Raw genomic sequence first — 24,108 nt, 5'->3', positions numbered from 1 at the left:
CTGAAGACATTTCTCCTTATCTCTGTTTTAAAGGATCGTCTGAGATTGTGTCCTCGGGTTCTAGTTTTTCTTACAAGTGGAAACATCCTCTCCACGTCCGCTCTATTCAGGCCTCGCAGTATCCTGTAAGTTTCAATATGATTCCCCCTCATCCTTCTAAACTCCAATGAGTATAGACCCAAGTTCTTCATACCAAGGATCATTCTTGTGAACCTCCTCTGGATCCTTTCCAAGGCCAGCACATCCTTCCTTAGATACGGAGCCCAAAACTGCTCACATTACTCCAAATGAGGTCTGACCAGAGCCTTATACAGCCTCAGAAGTATATCCCTGCTCTTGTATTCTAGCCTTCTCGACATGAATGTTAACATTGTATTTGCCTTCTTAACTGCTGACTGACCCTGCACGTTAACCTTAAGAGAATCGTGAACAAGGACTCCAAAGTCTCTTTGTGCTTCTGATTTCCTAAGCATTTCCCCATTTGGAAAATAGTCTATGCCTAAATTCCTCTTTCCAAAATGCATAACCTCACACTTTTTCACATTGTATTTCATTTGCCACTTCATTGACCACTCTCCTAGCTTGTCCAATCCTTCTGCCGCCCCTTTGTTCTATGTTCTTTGCTTCCTCAATACTACCTGTCCCTCTACAGATCTTTGCATCATCTGCAAACTTAGCAACAATGCCTTCAGTTCCTTCTTCCAGATCATGTATGTATATGTGAAAAGTTGTGGTCCCAGCACAGATCCCTGAGGCACACCACTAGTCATCGGCTGCCATCCTGAAAAAGACGCCTTTATCACTACTCTCTGCCTTCTGCCAGTCAGCTAATCCTCTATCCATGCCAGGATCTTACCCTTAACGCCATGGGCTTTTAACTTATTTACCAGTCTCCTATGCAGCACCTTGTCAAAGGCCTTCTGGAAATCTAAATAAATCACGTCCACTGGTTCTCCTTTGTCTAACTTCCTTGTTACCTCCTCAAAGAACTCTTAACGTATTTTTCAGACATAACCTCCCTTTGACAAAGCCGTGCTGACTCAGTCCTATTTTACCATGCACTTCCAAGTACTTTGCGATCTCATCTTTAGTAACAGACTCTAAAATCTTACCAATGACCGAAATCAGGCTAACCGGCCTATAATTTCCCGTCTCCTGCCTCCCTCCCTTCTTAAACAGTGGTGTTATATTAGCCACTTTCCAGTCCTCTGGGACCCTTCCTGCCTTCAGTGATTCCTGAAAGATCACCACCAATGCCTCCACAATCTCCTCAGCCCTCTCTTTTAGGACCCTGGGTTGTAGTTCGTCCGGTCCAGGTGACTTATCCATCTTCATTCTTTTCAGTTTCCCCAGAACCTTCTCCTTAGTAATGGTCACTGTACTCACCTCTGCCCCCTGGTTCTCCTGGAGCTCTGGCATCCCACTGGTGTCTTCCACCATGAAGACTGATGCAAAGTAACTATTCAGTTCGTCTGCCATTTCTTTGTTTCCTAATATTACTTCTCCAGCCACATTTTCCAGAGGTCCAATGTCTATTTTTGTCTCTCTTTTACCTTTTATATATTGAAAAAAACTCTTCCTCTTTTCCTTTATATTACGAGCTAGCTTGCACTCATACTTCATCTTCTCCCCCCTTATTGCTTTTTTATTTAGGGGCTGATTTAGTACAGTGAGCTAAACAGCTGGCTTGTAATGCAGAACAAGGCCAGCAGCGTGGGTTTAATTCCCGTACCAGCCTCCATGAACAGGCGCCGGAATGTGGCGACTAGGGGCTTTTCACAGTAACTTCATTGAAGCCTACTTGTGACAATAAGCGATTATTATTATAGTTGTCCTCTGCTCGCTTGTAAAGGCTTCCCAATCCCCTAGTTTCTCACTAATGCTCACCACTTTGTATGCTTTTTCTTTAGCTTTTATGCTGTCCTTGATATCCCTCATCAGCCATGGATGCCTTCTCCTCTCCTGAGCAAGTTTCGTCCTCCGTGGGATGAATTTCTGTTGTGCCTCCCTAATAACCCCCAAAAACCCCTGCCATTGCTGTTCCACTGTCTTCTCTGCTAGGCTCCTTTTCCAATCAACTCTGGCCAGCTCCTCCCTCATGTCTTTGTAGTTACCCTGATTTAATTGTAATACCGTTACATCTGATTCCAGCTCCTCCCTCTCAAACTGCAGGGTAAATTCTATCATATTGTGGTCACTGCTCCCTAAGGGTTCCTTCACCTTAAATTCCCTAATCAAGTCTGCCTCATTACACATCACCAAATCCAGAATTGCCTGTTGCCTAGTAGGCTCTGTCACAATCTGCTCGAAAAACCATCTCATAGACATTCCACAAATTCCATTTCTTGGGATCCACGACCAACCTGATTTTCCCAGTCCACCTGCATTTGAAGTCCCCCATGATTATTGTAATATTGCCTTTTTTACATGCCTTTTCTATCTCCTGATTTATTTTCTGCCCCACATCCTGACTACTGCTAGGGGGCCTGTACATAACTCCCCTCAGGGTCTTTTTACTTTTGCGATTCCTCAACTCTACCCACAGAGATTCTATGCCTTCTGATCCTATATCCTCCTTGCTATCGATTTAACTTAATTCCTTGCTAACAATGCAACCCCGCCCCCTTTGCCCATCTGCCTGTCCTTTCGATAGGACATTTATCCTTGTATATTTAGATCCCAGCCCTGATCCCCTTGCAGCCACATCTCTGTGATGCCCACAACATCATACCGGCCAATTTCAATGTGCACAACAAGCTCATTCACCTTGTTCCGTATTGTGCGCATTTAGGTAAAACACCCTCAATCCTGCATTGGCCACCTCCCTTTTCACACTCTCCTCAGTCACTGTACACTGTACACTGTACTGTGGCCCTTTTTGATTTTTGACTATCTCTGCTTCACTTTCCCCCTTACTGCTTTTTGTTTCTGGCCCCGTTTTACTATCCTCTGACTTCCTGCATCGGTTCCCATCCCCCTGCCACATTAGTTTAACCCTCACCAACAGCACTAGCAAACACCCCCCCAGGACATGTTTCTCTCCTGTGAGAAAGCTACTTCATTCCCAGCTGTGAAGAGATACCTGGGAAAGAAAAGGGTAATTATTCTCTTTTGGCCCGGTTCAGATTAAAAGTTCAAATCAAAACTTTCACTTTTATGATTGATTGGCCGTGACAATCATCCTTGAAAACTCTAGTTTAAAAAAATAAAAACATGATTTTCTAATCCACTTGTGGCCTTAAATTCAGATTCTCTAATACCCAGACATTTGTGTCTCAGTGTTACGCTGCAGCACTTGAGGACTGAGTCACTCGAGTTATGCCGCTAGTGGTGGCTTTATGCTGTCATAAGATGCCCAGTTATTTACTGCTGATGACATCCCTTCCTCCCTGAGGTGAGGATAAATTTGAATTTGATGCCTTTCAGTTGCATTTACGAAGAATGAATTATTTATGAAGTTCAAATGAAAATGTTTGCATGGAATAAATAAGTCGTTTTTAAGGTAGGCCCCAAAGGAACAGAGGGCGATGGGGAAGCAGAAGAGCTTAAGGAGAGAATTCTAGAACCTAGGTCCAGGCAGTTGATTGCATATTTAACAGTGGATGTAATGAAGAGTAATTGGGGAATGGGCGGGGTGCTGGTTGGATATACCTTTTTTTTTCTTTTTAATAAATTTAGAATACTCAATTCATTTTTTTCCAGTTAAGGGGCAATTTAGCGTGGCCAATCCACCTGACCTGCACAACTTTGGGTTGTGGGGGTGAAAGCCACGCAGACACGGGGAAAATGTGCAAACACCACACGGACTGTGACCCAGAGCCAGGATCGAACCCGGGTCCTCAGCGCCGTGAAGCAGCAATGCTAACCACTGCACCACCGTGCTGCCCCTCTGGTTGGATATACTAAAAACCCAAGTCAAAAGAACAGCAAATCAGCTGGAGGCAGTTTGTGATGGGGAGGGATAAGGCCATGAAGGCATGTCAACATTTGGATTAGAGATTAAATTAGAAGCATTGGGGTCTGAGAGAATAGTGCCGATAAGTGAGCAGAATTTGGAGCAACATAGGATGTAGAAAGCTGAATCATGGATGAACTGAAGTTCATTGAAGGCGCAGGGTAGAAGATAAAACAGTAACATAATTTAGTCTGGAGGTGATGAGTTATAAATGAGGATTTCAAGACAAATGGGCTGAGATGGGAGATGGCTGTCAATACTACGGAAATGAAAGGTGAATGTATTGGGGCCAGAAGCCCATCTTGGGGTTGATAGGATGCCAAGATTGCAAATGGTTAGAGGATTTTGATTCTTTTGAATAATTAGAAATGGGTGGCACAGTGGTTAGCACTGCTGCCTCTAAGTGCCAGGGACCCACATTCAAGACCTTGGGTGACTCTATGTGTGGAATTTTCATGTTTTCCCATGTCTGTGTGGGTTTTCCCCGGATGCTTCGGTTTCCTCCCACAGTCCAAAGATGTGCAGTTTAGGTGGATTGGCATTACAAATTGCCCCTTGGTGTCCAAAAGGTGAGTTGGGGCTAAGGCGATAGGGCGGGGGAGTTGGCCATGGTAGAGTGCTCTTTCGGAGGATCGGTGCAGACTCGATGGGCCGAATGGCCTCCTTCTGCACTGTAGGAATTCTATGATTCTATGATCAACCTCACCTAACACAGTGTGAACAAAGATAATTCAATGTTTGTCCAATGAAAATTGGAGGTGTTGTGACGCAGTGGGTAGCATCCCTGCCTCTGAACCAGAGGCTCCTACCCTGGGCAGGGTATGATTGGGAGAGATTCTTGGTTGACTATGTGTTGGAAAGAGCGTTGAAGCTCCTACCATGAATATCCAGAGCTCCAGACTGCAACATACATCGCAACTTGGATTCCCTGGGTGAATGGTTAACATAGCACGACCACCATCGTAAAGTTATATTTTTAATGAAGAATTGTTTATGGATTCTCAGTCTAAAGATCGGAAGTATAATTTTGTACTCCGGATTGAACTTTCCCCGAATTAAATATTCAGCACTTCAATGTAGTGTAAATCTTAACCTGAATCCGAACAATCGTTCAAAATTCAAATTCATTCTAAAAACTGGTTGTCAAGTCATTAAGAAGAGCCAACAAATTCTGAAATCCTGTTATTGCATGAAGAAGATACTCGCACTGGTAGAATCACACTGAAGAACCCTTAGAAATACTTCGCACTGCACATACTCAGACTGAAGCATCCTGGGAATTTAATGCACATGTGTAATTGATACCTTTGCACATTTGGGAAAGATTGGTTGACTATTAATTCTCAACTTTTAAGAATAATGATTGTAAAGACTTAAGAAAAGGAGCAGGAGATACCATTTGACCCCTTGAGCCTTCTATGCCATTCAATAAGTTTTGCAATCTCAGTTTTGCCATGCGGGCAGCACGGTAGAACAGAGGTTAGCACTGTTGCTTCACAGCTCCAGAGTACCAGGTTTGATTCCTGGCTTGGGTCACTGTCTGTGGTCACAGGCACGTTCTCCCTGTGTCTACATGGGCTTCCTCCAGGTGCTCCAGTTTCCTCCCACAGTCCAAAGATGTGCAGGTTAGGTGGTTTGGCCATGCTAAATTGGCCTTGGTGTCCAAAAAGGTTGGGTTGGGTTACGGGGTTAGGGTGGAGGTGTGGGCTTAGGTAGAATGCTCTTTCCAAGAGCCAAAGCAGACTCGATGGGCCAAATGGTCTCCATCTACACTGTAAATTCTATGATTCTCTGAATTCTACTTTTGTACCTGCTCCCCATAACCCCTGATCAAGAATCTATCGATCTCAGCCTTGAATAGAATAAAAGATGGAGCATCAACAAGCCTCTGCGGTATGCAATTCCAAAGAAAATAAATTGTACAAGTTCATGTTGCACAACTCCTGCTTCTTTCTATAAGAGCACCGCCTTTCAGTTGAATATTTTCATGTTTGCACTTACGCTGTGCATTTTTGGATTCATTCTCAGGATGTGGGCATTACTGACATTGGCGCCATTTACTGCCCATCCCTAGTTCCCTGACAAGGTGGTGCTGGACTTGTTTCTTTCTACTGGTTTGCTAGGGTACTTGACTGGGCAATGAAGAGTTGGTCACGTTACTCGAGTCCTGTATAGGTCAGCTTGGTAAGGATGGCAGATTTGCTTCCCTGACGGGCATTAATGAACCAGTTCAGAAACACAGAATGTTTTTGCTTTGTGGAATTTGTTACCTGAAATGACCTATACTAATTAAAACATGTACATTTCAAGGAAGATGTAGCATCCACCAATCTTGCTCAAAATGCAAGGATTCAAACAGCCAGCCTCACAGTCTGGAATGTATGGATAATAGTGCAGCTGCTACACTCCCCATTAGTCCCTTTGCAGAACAATGGTTTCAACTGCACTGTCCTAATTATACCACCATTAACACTTATTTTGTTTTGTCAGACTACTCATCTGTAGAACCTTTTACCGCCTCTTCTAAATCTCATTAATCCTTCATGTAATCGAAGTCTCTCGAGTTCCTGGAGCATTTTGTCAAGAATGAGTAGAGAGTAGAGCAAGGATTGTGAAGTGATGGTTTCACCCAGCTCTCCGTAATTAAACTTTAAACATGTGTTTCACTGCCAAATAAATTTTGGAATATTCCGTCAGAGAATCACAAGAAAATGTAGCACAAAATGGGCCTTTTGGTTCTTTGGTAGAGCTAGTCAGTTACTCCGATTTCCCCTTCTCTTTCCCCATACTCTGTTCACATTTTCCCATCAAGTATCTCTGCAACTCTCTTTTGAATGTTGCTGTTGAATCTGCTTCCACCATCCTTTAAGGTATGCAATCCAAATCACAACACCTTGCCGTGTGAAAAAAATAATCCTGATTTTTTTTTGCCAAACACCTTGAATCATTGCCCTATGTTTATCAGCCTCTCTACCATGGCAAACAGGCTCTTGTTATTTACTTTATCAAAACTTTTCATGATTTTGAACACTTCTGTCATATTTCCTCATAACCTCTGCTCTGAGAAAAATCCTAGCTCCTCCAGCCTCCCTACCTAACTAAATTCACTCATTCATCCTTCACCTGCTATCATTCTCGTCAATCTCCTCTGTTCTTTGCCTTTCCTAAAGTGTGGGGTAAGATTCTCTGGCCTCCCTGCAGCATGTTTCTTGGCCGCAGGTGACGGCCCAACATTTGCCGGCGGCAGGATCTTCAGGTCCCGTCGCTGTCAATGGGGTTTCCCACTGATTTCACCCCTCGCCGCTGGGAGATCCATGGCAGGGATGCATTGTTGGCAGGACTGGAAGATCCCATCGGCGTGAACAACCAAAAGATCTCACCAGTAATTTACAGACCAATGTCAAATGGACAAAATCCCCTTCTAGCATAAGGTGGTGTTTCCCTTCATAAGGATGATGATGCCACCTGTCAATGCTGGAAAGAACATTTTCACCAACTCCTCAACTGAGAATCCAGTACCCTGTATCGCCAAGCACCCTGTGGTAGAATCCAGAGAGGGACCACCATCGATTGGAGAACTACAACATACAATCAAACGAATATAGAACAACAAAGCATGTGGCCCAGATGATATTCCATATGAGGTCTTCAAAGTTGGCAGACTTTTGCTCACACCAAGTCTCCATGCCCTTCATCCTCGAATTTCATTTTACAATTCATCTTTAAGATGATCACTGTCTTCTTCGTCATCCGACTCCACATCCTTTCCTTCTTTATCCTCTTCAGTATCTTCAGCATCGTCGAGGTCCTCATCCTCATCCTTTCCGCCACTCTCCCGGAACTTGACACAAGATTCCAGTGTCCTCTCGCCATTGAAATCTATAATCATTCGCTCAGTGCTGGCAGGGATGTACTGGAGAGTGGGGCAACTGTGGATCTTCACAGACTCTATTTCATTGGCAGTGGCATCCATCTTCCCAATAACTATTTTATCATTATCTTTGTACTTTTCTCCTCTTGACTTCAGCAATGGGAAAATTGGAATTACCTTCAAAAAGGGAGATAACTAGTGAGCTATTTTCCTCTTGTCCATGGCAGGAAAAATGCTAACACGCATTCTCCTAAACCGCCTACTTCCTTTGGCTGCAAATATTCGTACAGACACCCAACATGGCTCTAGACCTTCCAGAGTAACCTTTGACATGGTATTTGTTACTGGACAAATTCGGTGGGGGTGTTGAGAACTGCACCCTGAACCTTTTATTGCATTCATTGAGCTTACCAAAGCAGTAAATTGTGAGGCTCTGTGGATTGTGCTCCAAAGTTTTGGATGTCCAACAAACTCAATCACAATCCTGCAGTTGATTCATGATGAAAGATCTGAACAGACTCATTCAAAATCCAGACCAGGTGCAAGTAAGACTGTGTGATAGCCACCATACCTCACAGTGGCTATTCACCTCATCAATGATCAGCTACCCTTTAGTGTCAGTATTAAATATTGTCCAGATGGAAAACTTTTTAACTTCAGTTACCTCCATGCCACAACTAAACTGACCACCATGTTCTATAGTTTGCAGATGACTGCAGTGTCGTTCCCCACTCTGCATCTGAACAAAGAACAAAGAAACGTGCAGCACAGGAACAGGCCCTTCAGCCCTCCAAGCCCACGCCAACCATGCTGCCCGTCTCAACTAAAATCTCCTACACTTCCTGGGTCCGTATCCCTCTATTCCCATCCTATTCATGTATTTGTCAAGATGCCCCTTAAACATCACTATCGTTCCTGCTTCCACCACCTCCTCCGGCAGCGAGTTCCAGGCACCCATTACCCTCTGTGTAAAAAACGTGCCTTGTACATCTCCTCTAAACCTTGCCAGTCGCACCTTAAACTTATGCCCCCTAGTAATTGACCCCTATACCCTGGGAAAAAGTCTCTGACTATCCACTCTGACTATCCACTCTGTCTATGCCTCTCATAATTTTGTAGACCTCTATCAGGTCGCCCCTCAGCCTCCGTCGTTCCAGTGAGAACAAACCGAGTTTATTCAACTTCTCCTCATAGCTAATGCCCTCCATACCAGGCAACATCCTGGTAAATCTTATCTGCACTCTCTCTGAAGCCTCCACATCCTTCTGGTAGTGTGGCAACCAGAATTGAACACTATACTCCAAATGTGGCCAAACTAAGGTTCTATACAGCTGCAACATGACTTGCCAATTTTTATACTCAACGCCCCGGCCAATGAAGGCAAGCATGCTGTATGCCTTCTTGACTACCTTCTCCACCTGTGTTGCCCCTTTCAGTGACCTGTGGACCTGTACACCTAGATCTCTCTAATTGTCAATACTCTTGAGGGTTCTACCATTCACTGTATATTCCCTGCCTGTATTAGACCTTCCAAAATGCACTACCTCACATTTGTCCGGATTAAACTCCCATCTGCCATCTCTTCCGCCCAAGCCTCCAAACTATGTAAATCGTGCTGTATCCTCTGGCAGTCGTCATCGCTATCCGCAAACTTACTAATCAGACCAGTTACATTTTCCTCCATATTTATGTATACTATGAACAGCAAAGATCCCATCACTGATCTTTGCGGAACACCACTAGTCTGGCTTGCAAACCACTCCTGATTTCTTCAATTCTGCATGCAAGAAACTTGGCCTATCCTTGAATGTTGCCAAAGCACAACTCCCATCAGCCCACAATTGGTCAGCCAAATATTGCACTTCCCACATGTGTTGAAGGAAAGACTCTGGAATATGTTAAACACGTCCCATGGCCATCATTGAAACACCATTGGATCAGCTGAGCCAGCTCTGCCTTCTACAAATTAACAATAATAATAATCTTTATTATTGTCACAAGTAGGTTTACATTAACACTGCAATGAAGTTACTGTGAAAATCCCCTAGTCGCCTCATTCCGGCGCCTGCTCGGGTACACTGAGGGAGAAGCCAGAATGTCCAATTCACCTAACAAGCACGTCTTTTGGGACTTGTGGGAGGAAACCGGAGCACCCGGAGGAAACCCAAGCAGACACAGGTAGAACTTGCAGACTCCGCACAGACAGTGACCGAAGCTGGGAATCGAACCTGGGACCCTGGTGCTGTGAAGCAACAGTGCTAACCACTGCTACCGTGCGTATTTGACAACAAAGACCTCCGCAAGACAACAGAAGTCCTCGTGTACAGAGTAGTTATCATCACTACACTCCTGTATTGGAGTGAGACCCAGACTGTGCATCAGTGAGGCGAACGAGCGCTGGAGAAATTCCATGGGCATTACTTTTGCTGCTCCGGATTCAATGGAAGGACCGTCCAACACACATTAGTGTCCTTCTTTAAGCCAACTTTGCAAGCATTCAGGCAAAACTCCTGCAGAATCAACTTCAATGGACTAGACACTGTACCTGGATGGGTTAAAGCCAACTACCCTGCCAGGTCCTGGTTTCTCACCTCTCAAATGCCAATGTTCTGAGAAGAGCCAGGACGGTGTTTCAAAGACACTGATGCTCTCCTTGAAGTGAGGCACCTTCACATGAGGTCAGCTTTAGATGAATTCATATTGCATTTGGCTCTACCACTGTTGAGGTCTATGGTACAGTAGTAGTTATATTTCTGGGCTAGTAATCCAGCGGACTTCGACTTAGTTCCTGGAGTCCAATGCAGATAATGGGCAGCAAGACTCCGCCGCCAGTCCGTTACCATCTCTTTCTCACCATCCCAGGTGGTGTCCCACTCTTGAAGGTCTTTCTTAAATGTATTTCCCCAGGTTTTCTTTGGCTAACTTCTCTTCCATCTGATAGTGTCCAGTCTACTGTCACTCTGGCAGGGCATAAATCCGGGAGGCCTGGATTAATAATCCATAGATTATAAATTAAATTCCCAGCATGACAGTTTGTGAATTTGAATTTTTGTTTGAAGTAAAAATCTAACCATAGTGTCACAGTATCTACAGTGCAGAGGAGGCCATTTGGCCCATCGAGTCTGCACCGGCCTTTGGAAGAGCACCCTACCTCTACCCTATCCCCGGAACCCAGTAACCCCACCTAACCTTTTTGGACACTAAGGGCAATTTATCATGGCCAACACCTAACCTGCACATCTTTGGACTGTGAGAGGAAACCGGAGCACCCGGAGGAAACCCACGCAGACACGGGGAGCACATGCAGACTCCACCCAGACAGTGACCCAAGTCGGAAATCGAACCTGGGACCCTGGAGCTGTGAAGCAACAGTGCTAGCCAATGTGTTACCGTGCTGGTATCTGCGAAAATGCTTGTGAAGTTGTTGGGTTGAGTTTACTGACTTCAGGCCAAGGTAATTGCCTTCTACGTTGTACCTGTTTCTCCCATCCTCTGCATTTGAAGCTTGCATACCACACTGCTTCACTGCCTTCTCAGCTACTTTCACGCCCTCTTCTGGTTTAATGGCTTTCCCTACTTGAATTCATCTGTCAACATGATTCACAGCCAACAGGACTGAAACGGGTTATTCAGTCCAATGAGTCTGTGCTGATGATCAAGTTCCACATGAGCCTCCTCCCACCTCTCTTCATCTAATCCCATCAACATATCTCTATCCTTTTCTTCATTATTTTGCTAATCTAGCTTCCCTTTAAATGTAACTATGTTATTTTCCTCAAATACTCCTTGCAACATTGAGTTCCACATCCTTCCCGCTTTTGGGTGAAGACATTGGCCGGGATTCTCCCCTAACAGGCGGGGCGGGCCGTACCGGCGCCGAGGAATGGCGGGAACCGCTCTGGCGTCGGGCCACCCGGTAGGTGCGGATTCCTCTGCACCTTCAGGGGCTAGGCCGGCGTCAGCGGGGTTGGCGCCGCACCAACCGGCGGCGAAGGGCCTTCGCCGGCCGGCGCGAGTTGGCGCATACGTGGGAGCACCAGCGTGTGCTGGCGTGATCCCAGCGCATGCGCGGGGGGGTTCTTCTCCGCGCTGGCCATGGTGGACGTTTACACCGGCCGGCACGGAGGGAAAGAGTGCCCCCATGGCACAGCCCCGCCCGCGGATCGGTGGACCCCAATCGCGGGCCAGGCCACAGTGGGGGCACCCCCCGGGGCCAGATCCCCCTGTGTGCCCCGAGGACTCCGCAGGCCGCCCTCAGAGCCAAGTCCCGCCGGTAAGGACCTGGTTTGATTTACGCCAGCAGGACTGGACGAAAACGGGCGGCCACTCGGCCCATCGTGGAGCGGAGCATAGCCGGAGGGGGCCACTGCCAACGACCCTCAACTGGCGTGCCGCGATTCCCGCTCCCGCCGAAAAACCGGCGCCGGAGAATCCAGCAGCCAGTGTCGGGGTGGGATTCACGCCCCCCCCCCCAGCGATTTTCTGGCCTGGCGGGGGGTCGGAGAATCCCGCCCATTGTTCCTGAATTCCCTATTGGAATTATTGGTGTCCGCCTTATATTTATGGCCCCTAATTTTAGTCTCCTCCACAAGTGGAAACATTTTCTCTCCATCGATCTTATCAAATCTTTTCAGATTTTTGAACACCTCTATTAAGTTACCCCTCAGTTTTCTATTTTCCACAGAAACTAACCCTGATCTGTTCAGCATATTCTCTCAGTTATGGAAGTATTTTTGTGAATATTTTTTTTCATCTTTTCCAGTGCCTTTTTATTTTTTTCAAGTACAGACATGACCTTTCACTCTCCTGGCTTTTTAAGTAAAATTTGCTTGTAGGAAATAAAACTTGTAAGATATGATCTTTGCACGTATTCCGCTTCTCCAGCCCCCTTTATTTTATTATGTCTGACGTAGCTTACCTTTCAGTTTCCTAGAATGATAAGCTGTATTTCCTCCTTATTTCTGTGTATTTTCAGAATTTTGAAAAATGTGCTGAAATATAGTGCAGACAAATACATGTGAATCTTATTAAACCAGTTAGTGTGACCATTCTCTTCAAATTTCAGATTCACAGCTGGGTCAACTCCGAATCCATGTTGAAGGAATGCCTTGTAGGAAGAATGGCTACAAAGCCTAAAGCTCGTGCTAAAGGTAGTGTTGTTTTCTCATTATGCTAGAAATTGAACCATTCTCAACTAAAGCCATGGCGTAAAAAGAATGGAGCAAGTATGTGTTCTGTTTGGTATTCGAAGCAATCAATTTTGGCAGAAATTTCAAAGGGTGGGCCTAGGTAGGGTGCTCTTTCAGAGGGTCGGTGCTGACGGGACGGCCTGAATGGCCTCTTTCTGCAGTGGAGGGATTCTATGATTCTAATGAGGCAATTTTTTTCCCAAAGTGCTGTCTACCTTCAGCATTTCACTGGTAAAAACCTGTTCCACGGATTGCTCAAAATATACTACAAGGGTATTAATCAAGAACTCTTGTTTAATTTGCTGTTCTCTGGTTCTGATTGCTTCATATATGCACAAACAAAAATGTAACAATTAAAGAGATCAAAGGCAGAATTTTATAATTTTTACACCCAGTGCTGGCTCAGGTGAGAAAGCCGTCCTGCAGCTCGCCAGCTACACAACAGGCAGATAATCCAGAATCTGGTGGAAAATAAAAATGAAAGCGTGGTCCACTTTGGCGGAGTGGGGCCAGAAAAAGCTTGCAGGGCACCCGAACGCCGATAACAAAAGAGGATGAAGTCTCCATCACCCACCTCTCTCCACTGACGTGGGAGCTCCGCCAGCGATTTGCGATGTTTGACTCTCACTGGAGTTTGTACCCATGTCGCCATTTGAGCCTGTGGCAAATGGGGGCTAAAAGTCCCGGCCCCAGTCAATTTTGGAAACGTAGTTGCGACCATTATCAAAAGTCTAATTGCCTGATTAGCTCACCAAAATGAGTATAACTATAGATCTCCTCCATCTTCAGCAATGCTGTAGTGGTATTGTTGCTGGACTAGCAATCCAGAGACGCAGGGTAATGATCTGGGGTCCCGGGTTCGATTCCCTCACGGCAGGTGCATGGAATTTCTTCTCTTTGAAGCTTAAGTAGTGTGAGTCACCCTGGTTAGCTGAGATCTGTATAAAAGACAGACAGAAAGCTCACTCAGTAAACTTTGCGCAGGTCAAGGAGACACAGCCTGAGTGAGACACATCCAGAGTGGGAATTGGAACTTGGTAATTTGGTGTAGTGAAGTAATTCGGTGCAGAGTGGGAGAAGGTGCTTTTTCCCTACTGTTTTGTTCTCTGTCTTCTGGCCTGTAACTTTTAATCTGCAGGGAGCGAACCAGAGAGCATCCTGGGAAGGTAAGTGATTTTTATTTTTATTTTTACTACCTTTTCAAATTGTATGGGGGGGGTGGAGAAACTGAAGTGACATCACAGTAAAGCTGGGACCTGATTGGCTGGTTGGGAATCTACACTAAATTTAAAAATTAAACATTGTTAAACTAATTAAACATAATTACTCAATTATAATTTAGAGGGGTATCTAAGCCAGAGATTGGAGAGTACTATATTTAGCTTTCATATTTATAGTAGAAATCTAGTGCTAGGAAACATATAGTTAACAGTAACTATTTTCTAAAAATTTGTTTAAATTTAATTTACTGATTAATTAACATAATGTCAATTAGAGGGGTGCAGTGCTCTGACTGTGAGATGTGGCAGGTCCAGGAGGCTTCCAGCGTCCCGGACGGCTTCATCTACAGAAAGTGCACCCAACTAGAACTCCTCACAGACCGCATGGTACGGTTGGAGCAGCAGTTGGATGCACTTAGGAGCATGCAGGTGGCAGAAACGTCATAGATAGCAGTTATATAAATGTGGTCACACACAAGTTGCAGGAAGAGAAATGGGTGACCACCAGAAGGTGCAGGCAGTCAGTGCAGGAATCCCCTGTGGTTGACCCCCTCTTGAACAGGTATTCCCCTTTGGATACTGTCTGGGGGTGATTGCCTATCAGGGGAAAACAGCAGCAGCCAGAGCAGTGGCACCCACGCTGGCTCTGATGTTCAGCAGAGAGGGTCAAAGCGCAGAAGAGTAATAGTCATAGGGGACTCTATAGTCAGGGGCACAGATAGGCACTTCTGCGGACGTGAAAGAGACTCCAGGATGGTATGTTGCCTCCCTGGTGCCAGGGCACAGGATGTCTCAGAACGGGTAGCGGACATCCTGAAGGGGGAGGGCAAACAGGCAGAGGTCGTTGTACATATTGGTACTAACGACATAGGCAGGAACGGGCATGAGGTCCTGCAGCAGGAGTTCAGGGAGCTAGGCAGAAAGTTAAAAGACAAGACCTCGAGGCAAGTAATCTCAGGATTACTCCCTGTGCCACGTGCCAGTGAGGCTAGAAATAGGAAGATAGAGCAGCTAAACACGTGGCTAAACAGCTGGTGTAGGAGGGAGGGTTTCCGTTATCTGGACCACTGGGAGCTCTTCCGGGGCAGGTGTGACCTGTATAAGAAGGACGGGTTGCATCTAGACCGGAGAGGCATAAATATTCTGGCCTCAAGGTTTGCTAGTGTCTTCTGGGAGGGTTTAAACTAGTATGGCAGGGAGGTTGGTACCACCGGAGCAATAGGTCAGAAGGTGAAAGCATTGAGGGAGAACTAGGGAATAGGGCCAGTATGGTTCTGAGGAAGAGCAGACAGGAAGATGTTGCTGAAAACAGCTGGTCTGGTGGCCTGAAGTGCATATGTTTTAATGCAAGAAGTATAACAGGTAAGGCAGATGAACCTAGAGCTTGGATTAGTACTTGGAACAATGATGTTGTTGCCATTACAGAGACCTGGTTGAGGGAAGGACAGGATTGGCAGCTAAACGTTCCAGGATTTAGATGTTTCAGGCGGGATAGAGGGGAATGTAAAAGGGGTGGCGGAGTTGTGCTACTGGTTAGGGAGAAAATCACAGCTGTACTATGGGAGGACACCTCAGAGGGCAGCGAGGCTATATGGGTAGAGATCAGGAATAAGAAGGGTGCAGTCACAATGTTGGGGGTTTATTACAGGCCTCCCAACAGCCAGCGGGAGATACAGGAGCAGATAGGTAGGCAGATTTTGTAAACGAGTAAAAACAACAGGGTGGTTGTGATGGAGCATCTTGATGGGCTTCTTGAAACAATATGTAGATAGTCCACCTAGGGAAGGGGCTGTACTGGACCAGGTATTGGTGAATGAGCCCAGCCAGGTGGTAGATGTTTTAGTAGGGGAGCATTTCGGGAACAGTGACCTCAATTCTGTAAGTTTTAAAGTGCTGGTGGACAAGGATAAGAGTGGTCCTAGGGTGAATGTGCTAAATTGGGGGAAGGCTAATTATAACAATATTAGGCAGGAACTGAAGAACCTAGATTGGCGGCGGATGTTTGAAGGTAAATCAACATCTGACATGTGGGAGGCTTTCAAATGTCACTTGAAAGGAATTCAGGACCAGCATGTTCCTGTGCGGAAGATGGATAAATGCGGCAGATTTCGTGAACTTTGGATAACGAGAGATATTGTAGGCCTCGTCAAAAAGAAAAAGGAGGCATTTGTCAGGGCTAGAAGGCTGGGAACAGCAGAAGCCTGTGTGGAATATAAGGAAAGTAAGAAGGAACTTAAGCAAGGAGTCAGGAGGGCTAAAAGGGGGTCACGAAAAGTCATTGGCAAATAGGGTTAAGGAAAATCCCAAGGCTTTTTACACGTACATAAAAAGGAAGAGGGTAGCCAGAGAAAGGGTTGGCCCACTGAAGGATAGGCAAGGGAATCTACGTGTGGAGCCAGAGGAAATGGGCGAGGTGCTAAATGAATACTTTGCAGCAGTATTCACCAAAGAGAAGGAATTGGTGGATGTTGAGTTTGGAGAAGGGTGTGTAGATAGCCTGGGTCACATTGAGATCTGGAAAGACGAGGTGTTGGTCGTCTTGAAAAATATTAAGGTAGATAAGTACCCTGGGCCTGATGGGATCTACCCGAGAATACTGAAGGAGGCTAGAGAGGAAATTGCTGAGGCCTTGACAGAAATCTTTGGATCCTCACTGTCTTCAGGTGATGTCCCGGAGGACTGGAGAATAGCCAATGTTGTTCCTTTGTTTAAGAAGGGTAGCAAGGATAATCCAGGGATTCACTACAGGCCGGTGAGCCTTACGTCAGTGGTAGGGAAATTACTGGAGAGAATTCTTCGAGTCAGGATCTACTCCCATTTGGAAGCAAATGGACGTCTTAGCGAGAGGCAGCATGGTTTTGTGAAGGGGAGGTCGTGTCTCACTAACTTGATAGAGTTTTTCGAAGAAGTCACAAAGATGATTGATGCAGGTAGGGCAGTGGATGTTGTCTATATGGACTTCAGTAAGGCCTTTGGCAAGGTCCCTCATGGTAGACTGGTACAAAAGGGATCAGTGCTCTGACCTCATGGTAGACTGGTACAAAAGGGATCAGTGCTGGGACCTTTGCTGTTTGTAGTGTAGATAAATGATTTGGAGGAAAATGTAACTGGTCTGATTAGTAATTTTGCAGACGACACAAAGGTTGGTGGAATTGTGGATAGCGATGAGGACAGCAGGATTTAGATCGTTTGGAGACTTGGGCAGAAAGATGGCAGATGGAGTTTAATCCGGACAAATGTGAGGTAATGCATTTTGGCAGGTAGGGAATATACAGTGAATGGTAGAACCCTCAAGAGTATTGAAAGTCAGAGAGATCTAGGTGTACAGGTCCACAGGTCACTGAAAGGGGCAACACAGGTGGAGAAGGTAGTCAAGAAGGCATACGGCATGCTTGCCTTCATTTGCCGGGGCATTGAGTATAAGAATTGGCAAGTCATGTTGCTGCTGTATCGTACCTTAGTTAGGCCACACTTGGAGTATAGTGTTCAATTCTGGTCGCCACATTACCAGAAGGATGTGGAGGCTTTAGAGAGGGTGCAGAAGAGATTTACCAGGATGTTGCCTGGTATGGAGGGCATTAGCTATGAGGAGAGGTTGAATACACTCGGTTTGTTCTCACTGGAACGACGGAGGTTGAGGGACGACCTGATAGAGGCCTACATAATTATGAGGGGCATTGACAGAGTGGATAGTCAGAGGCTTTTTCCCAGGGTAGAGGGGTCATAGGTTTAGTGGAGATGTACGAGGCAAGTTTTTTACACAGAGGGTAATGGATGCCTGGAACTCGCTGCCGGAGGAGGTGGTGGAAGCAGGGACGATAGTGACATTTAAGGGGTTCCTTGACAAATACATGAATAGGATGGGAATAGAGGGATATAGACCCAAGAAATGTGGAAGATTTTAGTTTAGAAGGGCAGCATGGTCATCACAGGCTTGGAGGGCCTGTGTTTTGTATGTTCTTTGTTCTTGTTCTTAAACTGAATGAAATATCTGGAATTAAAAGTCTAATGATGACCATGTCACGATTGTCGTAAAATCCCATCTGGTTCACGAATGTCCTGCAGGGAAGGAAACCTGTGGTCCTTACCTGGTCCTTACCCTCTTGCTGATCACCACGTACCGGCCACCATCAGCTGATGAATCGGTACTCCTCCATGTTGAACACCAGTTGGAGGAAGCACCGAGGGTGACAAGGGCACAGAATATGCTCTGGGTGGGGGAATTCAATGTCCATCACCAAGAGTGGCTCAGTAGTACCACCACAAACCAAACTGATCAGGTCCTAAAGGACATAGCTGCAAGACTAGGACTGCAGCAGGTGGTGAGGGAACCGACAGACGGAAAAACAGACTTGACCTCATCGTCACCAACCTGCCTGCTGCAGATCTATCTGTCCATTACAGTATCGGTAGAAGTGACCACCGCACAGTCCTTGTGGGGATACTCTCATCGTGTTGTGTGGCGTTGCCACAGTGTCAAAAGGGATAGACTTGGAATAGATCTAGCAATTCAAGACTGGGCATCCATGAAGTGCTGTGGGCCATCAGTAGCAGCAGAATTATATTCAACTATAATTTGTAACCTCATGACCCAGCATATCCCCACTCGACCATTACCACCAAGCCAGGGGATCAACCCTGGTTCAATGAAGAGTGGAGGAGGGCAAACCAGGAGCAACACCAGACATACCTTAAAATGAGGTGTCAACCTGGAGAAGCTACAACACAGGACTACTTGTGTGCCAAACAGCATCAGCAGCAAGTAATAGAAAGAGCTAAGCGATTCCGCAACAAACTCATCAGATCTAAACTCTTCAGTCCTGCCACATCCAGCCGTGAGTGGTTGTGGACAATTAAACAATTCACTGGAGGAGGAGGCTTCACAGATATTTATTTTTTGATGGAAGGGGGCCTTGCCAGAGGCCCTCCCAGCGATACTCCGGTTCGGACCGGCCGAGGTACTGACGGCGTTCTAACCACACCTGGCCGGTCGGGACTCACGCGCGGCGGCTGCGGACTCAGTCCACGGCCGCCCTGGCGGGGGGCGGGGGAATCCATCACCGGAGGGGGGGCCTTATGGGCAGCCAGTGCAACGATCAGGTGGATCGGATGAAGCGGCACGGGGCCGATCGGGGTGACCTTCTTTCTTAGTGCTGGTCCGCGGTCCCAGTCCGCCATGGCGCTCGGCGCGGCCGCTGGAGGCCGCCGCTGTGCACATGCGTGGAACCGGAAGTGCAGGGACCCGTATCCGCAGCCAAAGCTGCGTGAAGCTCCTCGGGTGCCTGTTAGCCCCCTGCAGGTAACTGAATTGCTCTATATTTTTTTCAGGAAAGTCTGGAGTAAAATGGCAGCATTTGTACGCCGCGTGGGGACATAGCCCCATTTTTGAGAATCCAGCCCAGTTTTGATGGTTGGGTGTCAATCATCTCCGCTCCAGGACATCACTGCAGAGGTTCCTCAGGGTGGTGTCCTAGGTCCAACCACATTCAGCTGCTTCATCAATGGCCTCCCTTCCATCATAAGGTCAGAAGTGGAGATGTTTGCGGTGATTGAGGATGACTGTACAATGTTCAGCACCATTCGTGACTCCTCAAATAATGAAGCAGCCCATGTACAAATGCAGCAAGCCATGGAAATACCCAGGCTTTGGCTGACAAGTGGCACGTTACATTTGAGCATAACTACGATTCTGTAGCCATTACGGTGACATGGATTTCACAGGGGCAGGAATGGTTGCTAGATGTTCTGGGGTTTAGATGTTTTAAGAAGAATAGGGAAGGAGTTTAAAGAGGAGGGGGAGTGACACTGTTAATTCTGCATCTCAGCTGCAGAAAAGGAGGTAGTCGAGGCGGGGTTGTCTACTGAGTCTATATGGGTGGGAGTCAGTAACAAACAAAGGAGCAGTCACTTCATTGGGAGTTTTCTATAGACCCCCCGCTGTAGCAGCAGAGAGATAGAGGAACAGATTGGACAGCAGATCTTGGAAAGGTGCAGAAGTAACAGAGTTGTTGTCATGGGTGACTTCAACTTCCCGAATATTGACTGGAACCTCCTTAGTGCAAATGGTGCAGATTTTGTCAGGTGTGTCCAGGAAGGATTCCTGACTCGATATGTAGATAGGCCGACTAGGGGGCAGGACATATTGGATTTGGTGCTTGGCAACGAACCAGGCCAGGTGTAAAATGTCTCAGTGGGAGAGCATTTCGGTGACAGTGACCACAACTCCTTGACCTTTACCATAGTCATGGAGAGGGATAGGAGCAGACAGTATGGGAAGATATTTAATTGGGGGAGGGGAAATTATACTGCTATTAGACAGGAGCTGGGGAGCATAAATTGGGACCAGATGTTCTCAGGGAAATGCTCAACAATAATGTGGGGGTTGTTTAAGGAGCACTTTCTGCGAGTGCTGGATAGTTTTGTCCCACTGAGACAACGAAGGAATGATAAGGTGAAGGAGCCTTGGATGACAAGAGAAATGGAGCTTCTGGTCAAGAGGAAGAAGGAAGCTTACATAAGGCTGAGGAAGCAAGGATCTGGCATGGGTCTAGAGGGTTACAAGGTAGAACATAGAACATTACAGCGCAGTACAGGCCCTTCGGCCCTCGATGTTGCGCCGACCTGTGAAACCACTCTAAAGCCCATCTACACTATTCCCTGATTATCCATATGTCTATCCAATGACCATTTGAATGTCCTTAGTGTTGGTGAGTCCACTACTGTTGCAGGCAGGGCATTCCACGCCCTTACTACTCTCTGAGTAAAGAACCTACCTCTGACATCTGTCTTTTCTCTATCTCCTCTCAATTTAAAGGTATGTCCCCTCGTGCTAGACATCACCATCCGAGGAAAAAGGCTCTCACTGTCCACCCTATCCAATCCTCTGATCAACTTGTATGCCTCAATTAAGTCACCTCTTAACCTTCTTCTCTCTAACGAAAACAGCCTCAAGTCCCTCAGCCTTTCCTCATAAGATCTTCCCTCCATACCAGGCAACATTCTGGTAAATCACCTCTGCACCCTTTCCAATGCTTCCACATCCTTCCTATAATGCGGCGACCAGAATTGCACGCAATACTCCAAATGCGGCTGCACCAGAGTGTTGTATAGCTGCAACATGACCTCATGGCTCCTAAACTCAATCCCTCTACCAATAAAAGCTAACACACCGTATGCCTTCTTAACAACCCTCTCAACCTGGGTGGCAACTTTCAGGGATCTAGATACATGGACACCGAGATCTCTCTGCTCATCCACACTGCCAAGAATCTTACCATTAGCCCAGTACTCAGTCTTCCTGTTATTCCTTCCAAAATGAATCACCTCACACTTTTCTGCATTAAACTCCATTTGCCACGTCTCAGCCCAGCGCTGCAGCTTATCTATGTCCCTCTGTAACTTGTAACATCCTTCCGCACTGTCCACAACTCCACCGACTTTAGTGTCATCTGCAAATTTACTCACCCACCCCTTCTACGCCCTCCTCCAGTTCATTTATAAAAATGACAAACAGCAGTGGCCCCAAAACAGATCCTTGTGGTAGACCACTAGTAACTGGACTCCAGTCTGAACATTTCCCATCAACCACCACCCTTTGTCTTCTTCCAGCTAGCCAATTTCTGATCCAAACTGCTAAATCACCCTGAATCTCATGCCTCCGTATTTTCTGCAGTAGCCTACCATGGGGAACCTTATCAAATGCTTTACTGACATCCATATACACCACATCAACTGCTTTACCCTCATCCACCTGTTTGGTCACCTTCTCAAAGAACTCTATAAGGTTTGTGAGGCACGACCTACCCTTCACAAAACCGTGTTGTCTATCTCTAATCAAATTATTCCTTTCCAGATGATTATACATCCTATCTCTTATAAACCTTTCCAAGATTTTTCCCACAACAGAAGTAAGGCTCACTGGTCTATAGTTACCGGGGTTATCTCTACTCCCCTTCATGAACAAAGGGACAACATTTGCTATCCTCCAGTCTTCTGGCACTATTCCTGTAGACAAAGATGACTTAAAGATCAAGGCCAAAGGCTCAGCAATCTCCTCCCTAGCTTCCCAGAGAATCCTAGGATAAATCCCATCTGGCCCAGGTGACTTATCTATTTTCACACTTTCCAGAATTGCTAACACCTCCTCCTTTTGAATCTCAAGCCCTACTAGTCTAGTAGCCTGAATCTCAGTATTCTCCTCGACAACATTGTCTTTTTCCTGTGTGAATACTGATGAAAAATATTCATTTAGCACCTCTCCTATCTCCTCGGACTCCAAGCACAACTTCCCACGACTGTCCTTGACTGGCCCTACTCTTACCGTAGTCATTCTTTTATTCCTGACATATCTATAGAAAGCTTTAGGGTTATCCTTGATCCTACCTGCCAAAGACTTCTCATGCCCCCTCCTGGCTCTTCTTAGCTCTTTAGGTCCTTCCTAGCTAACTTGTAGCTCTCGAGCGCCCTAACTGAACCTTCATGTCTCATCTATACATAAGTCTCCTTCTTCCTCTTGACAAGTGTTTTGACTGCTTTAGTAAACCACGGTTCCCTCACTCGACCACTCCCTGCCTGCCTGACAGGTACATACTTATCAAGGACAAGCAGTAGCTGTTCCTTGAACAAGCTCCACATTTCCATTGTGCCCATCCCCTGCAGTTTTCCTCTCCATCCGATGTATCCTAAGTCTCATCGCATCATAATTGCCTTTCCCCCAGATATAACACTTGCCCTGCGGTATATACCTATCCCTTTCCATCACTAAAGTAAACGTAATCGAATTGTGGTCACTGTCACCAAAGTGCTCACCTACCTCCAAATCTAACACCTGTCCTGGTTCATTACCCAGTACCAAATCCAATATGGCCTCGCCTCTCGTTGGCCTATCGACATGCTGTGACAGGAAACCCTCCTGCACACATTGGACAAAAACGGACACATCTAATGTACGCGAACTATAGCGTTTCCAGTCAATATTTGGAAAGTTAAAGTCCCCCATAACAATTACCCTGTTGCTTTCGCTCCTATCCAGAATCATCTTTGCAATCCTCTCCTCTACATCTCTGGAACTTTTCGGAGGCCGATAGAAAACCCCTAACAGGGTGACCTCTCCTTTCCTGTTTCTAACCTCAGCCCGTACTACCTCAGTAGATGAGTCCTCATCAAACGTCCTTTCTGCCACCGTAATACTGTCCTTGACCAACAATGCCACCCCTCCCCCTCTTTTACCACCTTCCCTGAGCTTACTGAAATATCTAAATCCCGGCACCTGCAACAACTATTCCTGTCCCTGCTCTATCCATGCCTCCGAAATGGCCACAACATCGAAGTCCCAGGTACCAACCCATGCCGCAAGTTCACCCACCTTATTCCGGATGCTCCTGGCATTGAAGAAGACACACTTTAAACCACCTTCCTGCCTGCCGGTACACTCCTGCAACTTTGAAACCCTACTCATGACCTCACTACTCTCAACCTCCTGTATACTGGAGCTACAATTCAGGTTCCCAAGCCCCTGCTGAACTAGTTTAAACCCTCCCGAAGAGCATTAGCAAATTTCCCCCCCAGAATATTGGTACCCCTCTGGTCCAGGTGCAGACCATCCCGTTTGGTAGCCAGGAAGGAACTCAAAAATGGACTTAGGAGAGCTAGAAGGGGACATGAAAATGCCCTGGCGGGAAGGATTAGGAAACCCCCCAAGGCTGATGTGAGAAATAAGAGGATGGTCAGTGGGAGATCAGCCCGATCAGGGATAGTGGAGGGAACTTGTGCCTAGAGTCTGAGGAGGTAGGGGAGTCCCTAAATGGATTCAGTGTTCACTAGAGAGAGGGACCTTGTTGCTTGTGAGAACAGTGTGAACCAGGTTAATAGGCT

General features: G+C 46.3%; 1 protein-coding gene across 3 annotated transcripts in view; it reads left to right on the top strand.

The window, feature by feature from the left end:
• Positions 1–24,108, top strand: part of cyb5r4 (cytochrome b5 reductase 4) — a 191,426-nt gene that overhangs the window by 23,530 nt on the left and 143,788 nt on the right. For all 3 annotated transcript variants that reach the window (XM_072499837.1, XM_072499839.1, XM_072499836.1), the window contains exon 4: positions 12,892–12,976. In XM_072499837.1, the coding sequence (XP_072355938.1) occupies positions 12,892–12,976 (85 nt within the window). The remainder of the gene's footprint in view (positions 1–12,891; positions 12,977–24,108) is intronic.

Source organism: Scyliorhinus torazame, chromosome 4 (genome assembly GCF_047496885.1).
Source record: "Scyliorhinus torazame isolate Kashiwa2021f chromosome 4, sScyTor2.1, whole genome shotgun sequence".
In the NCBI taxonomy this organism is placed as follows: domain Eukaryota; kingdom Metazoa; phylum Chordata; class Chondrichthyes; order Carcharhiniformes; family Scyliorhinidae; genus Scyliorhinus; species Scyliorhinus torazame.
Note: the sequence above shows the minus strand (reverse complement) of the source record. Positions and strands in the feature narration are given on the sequence as shown.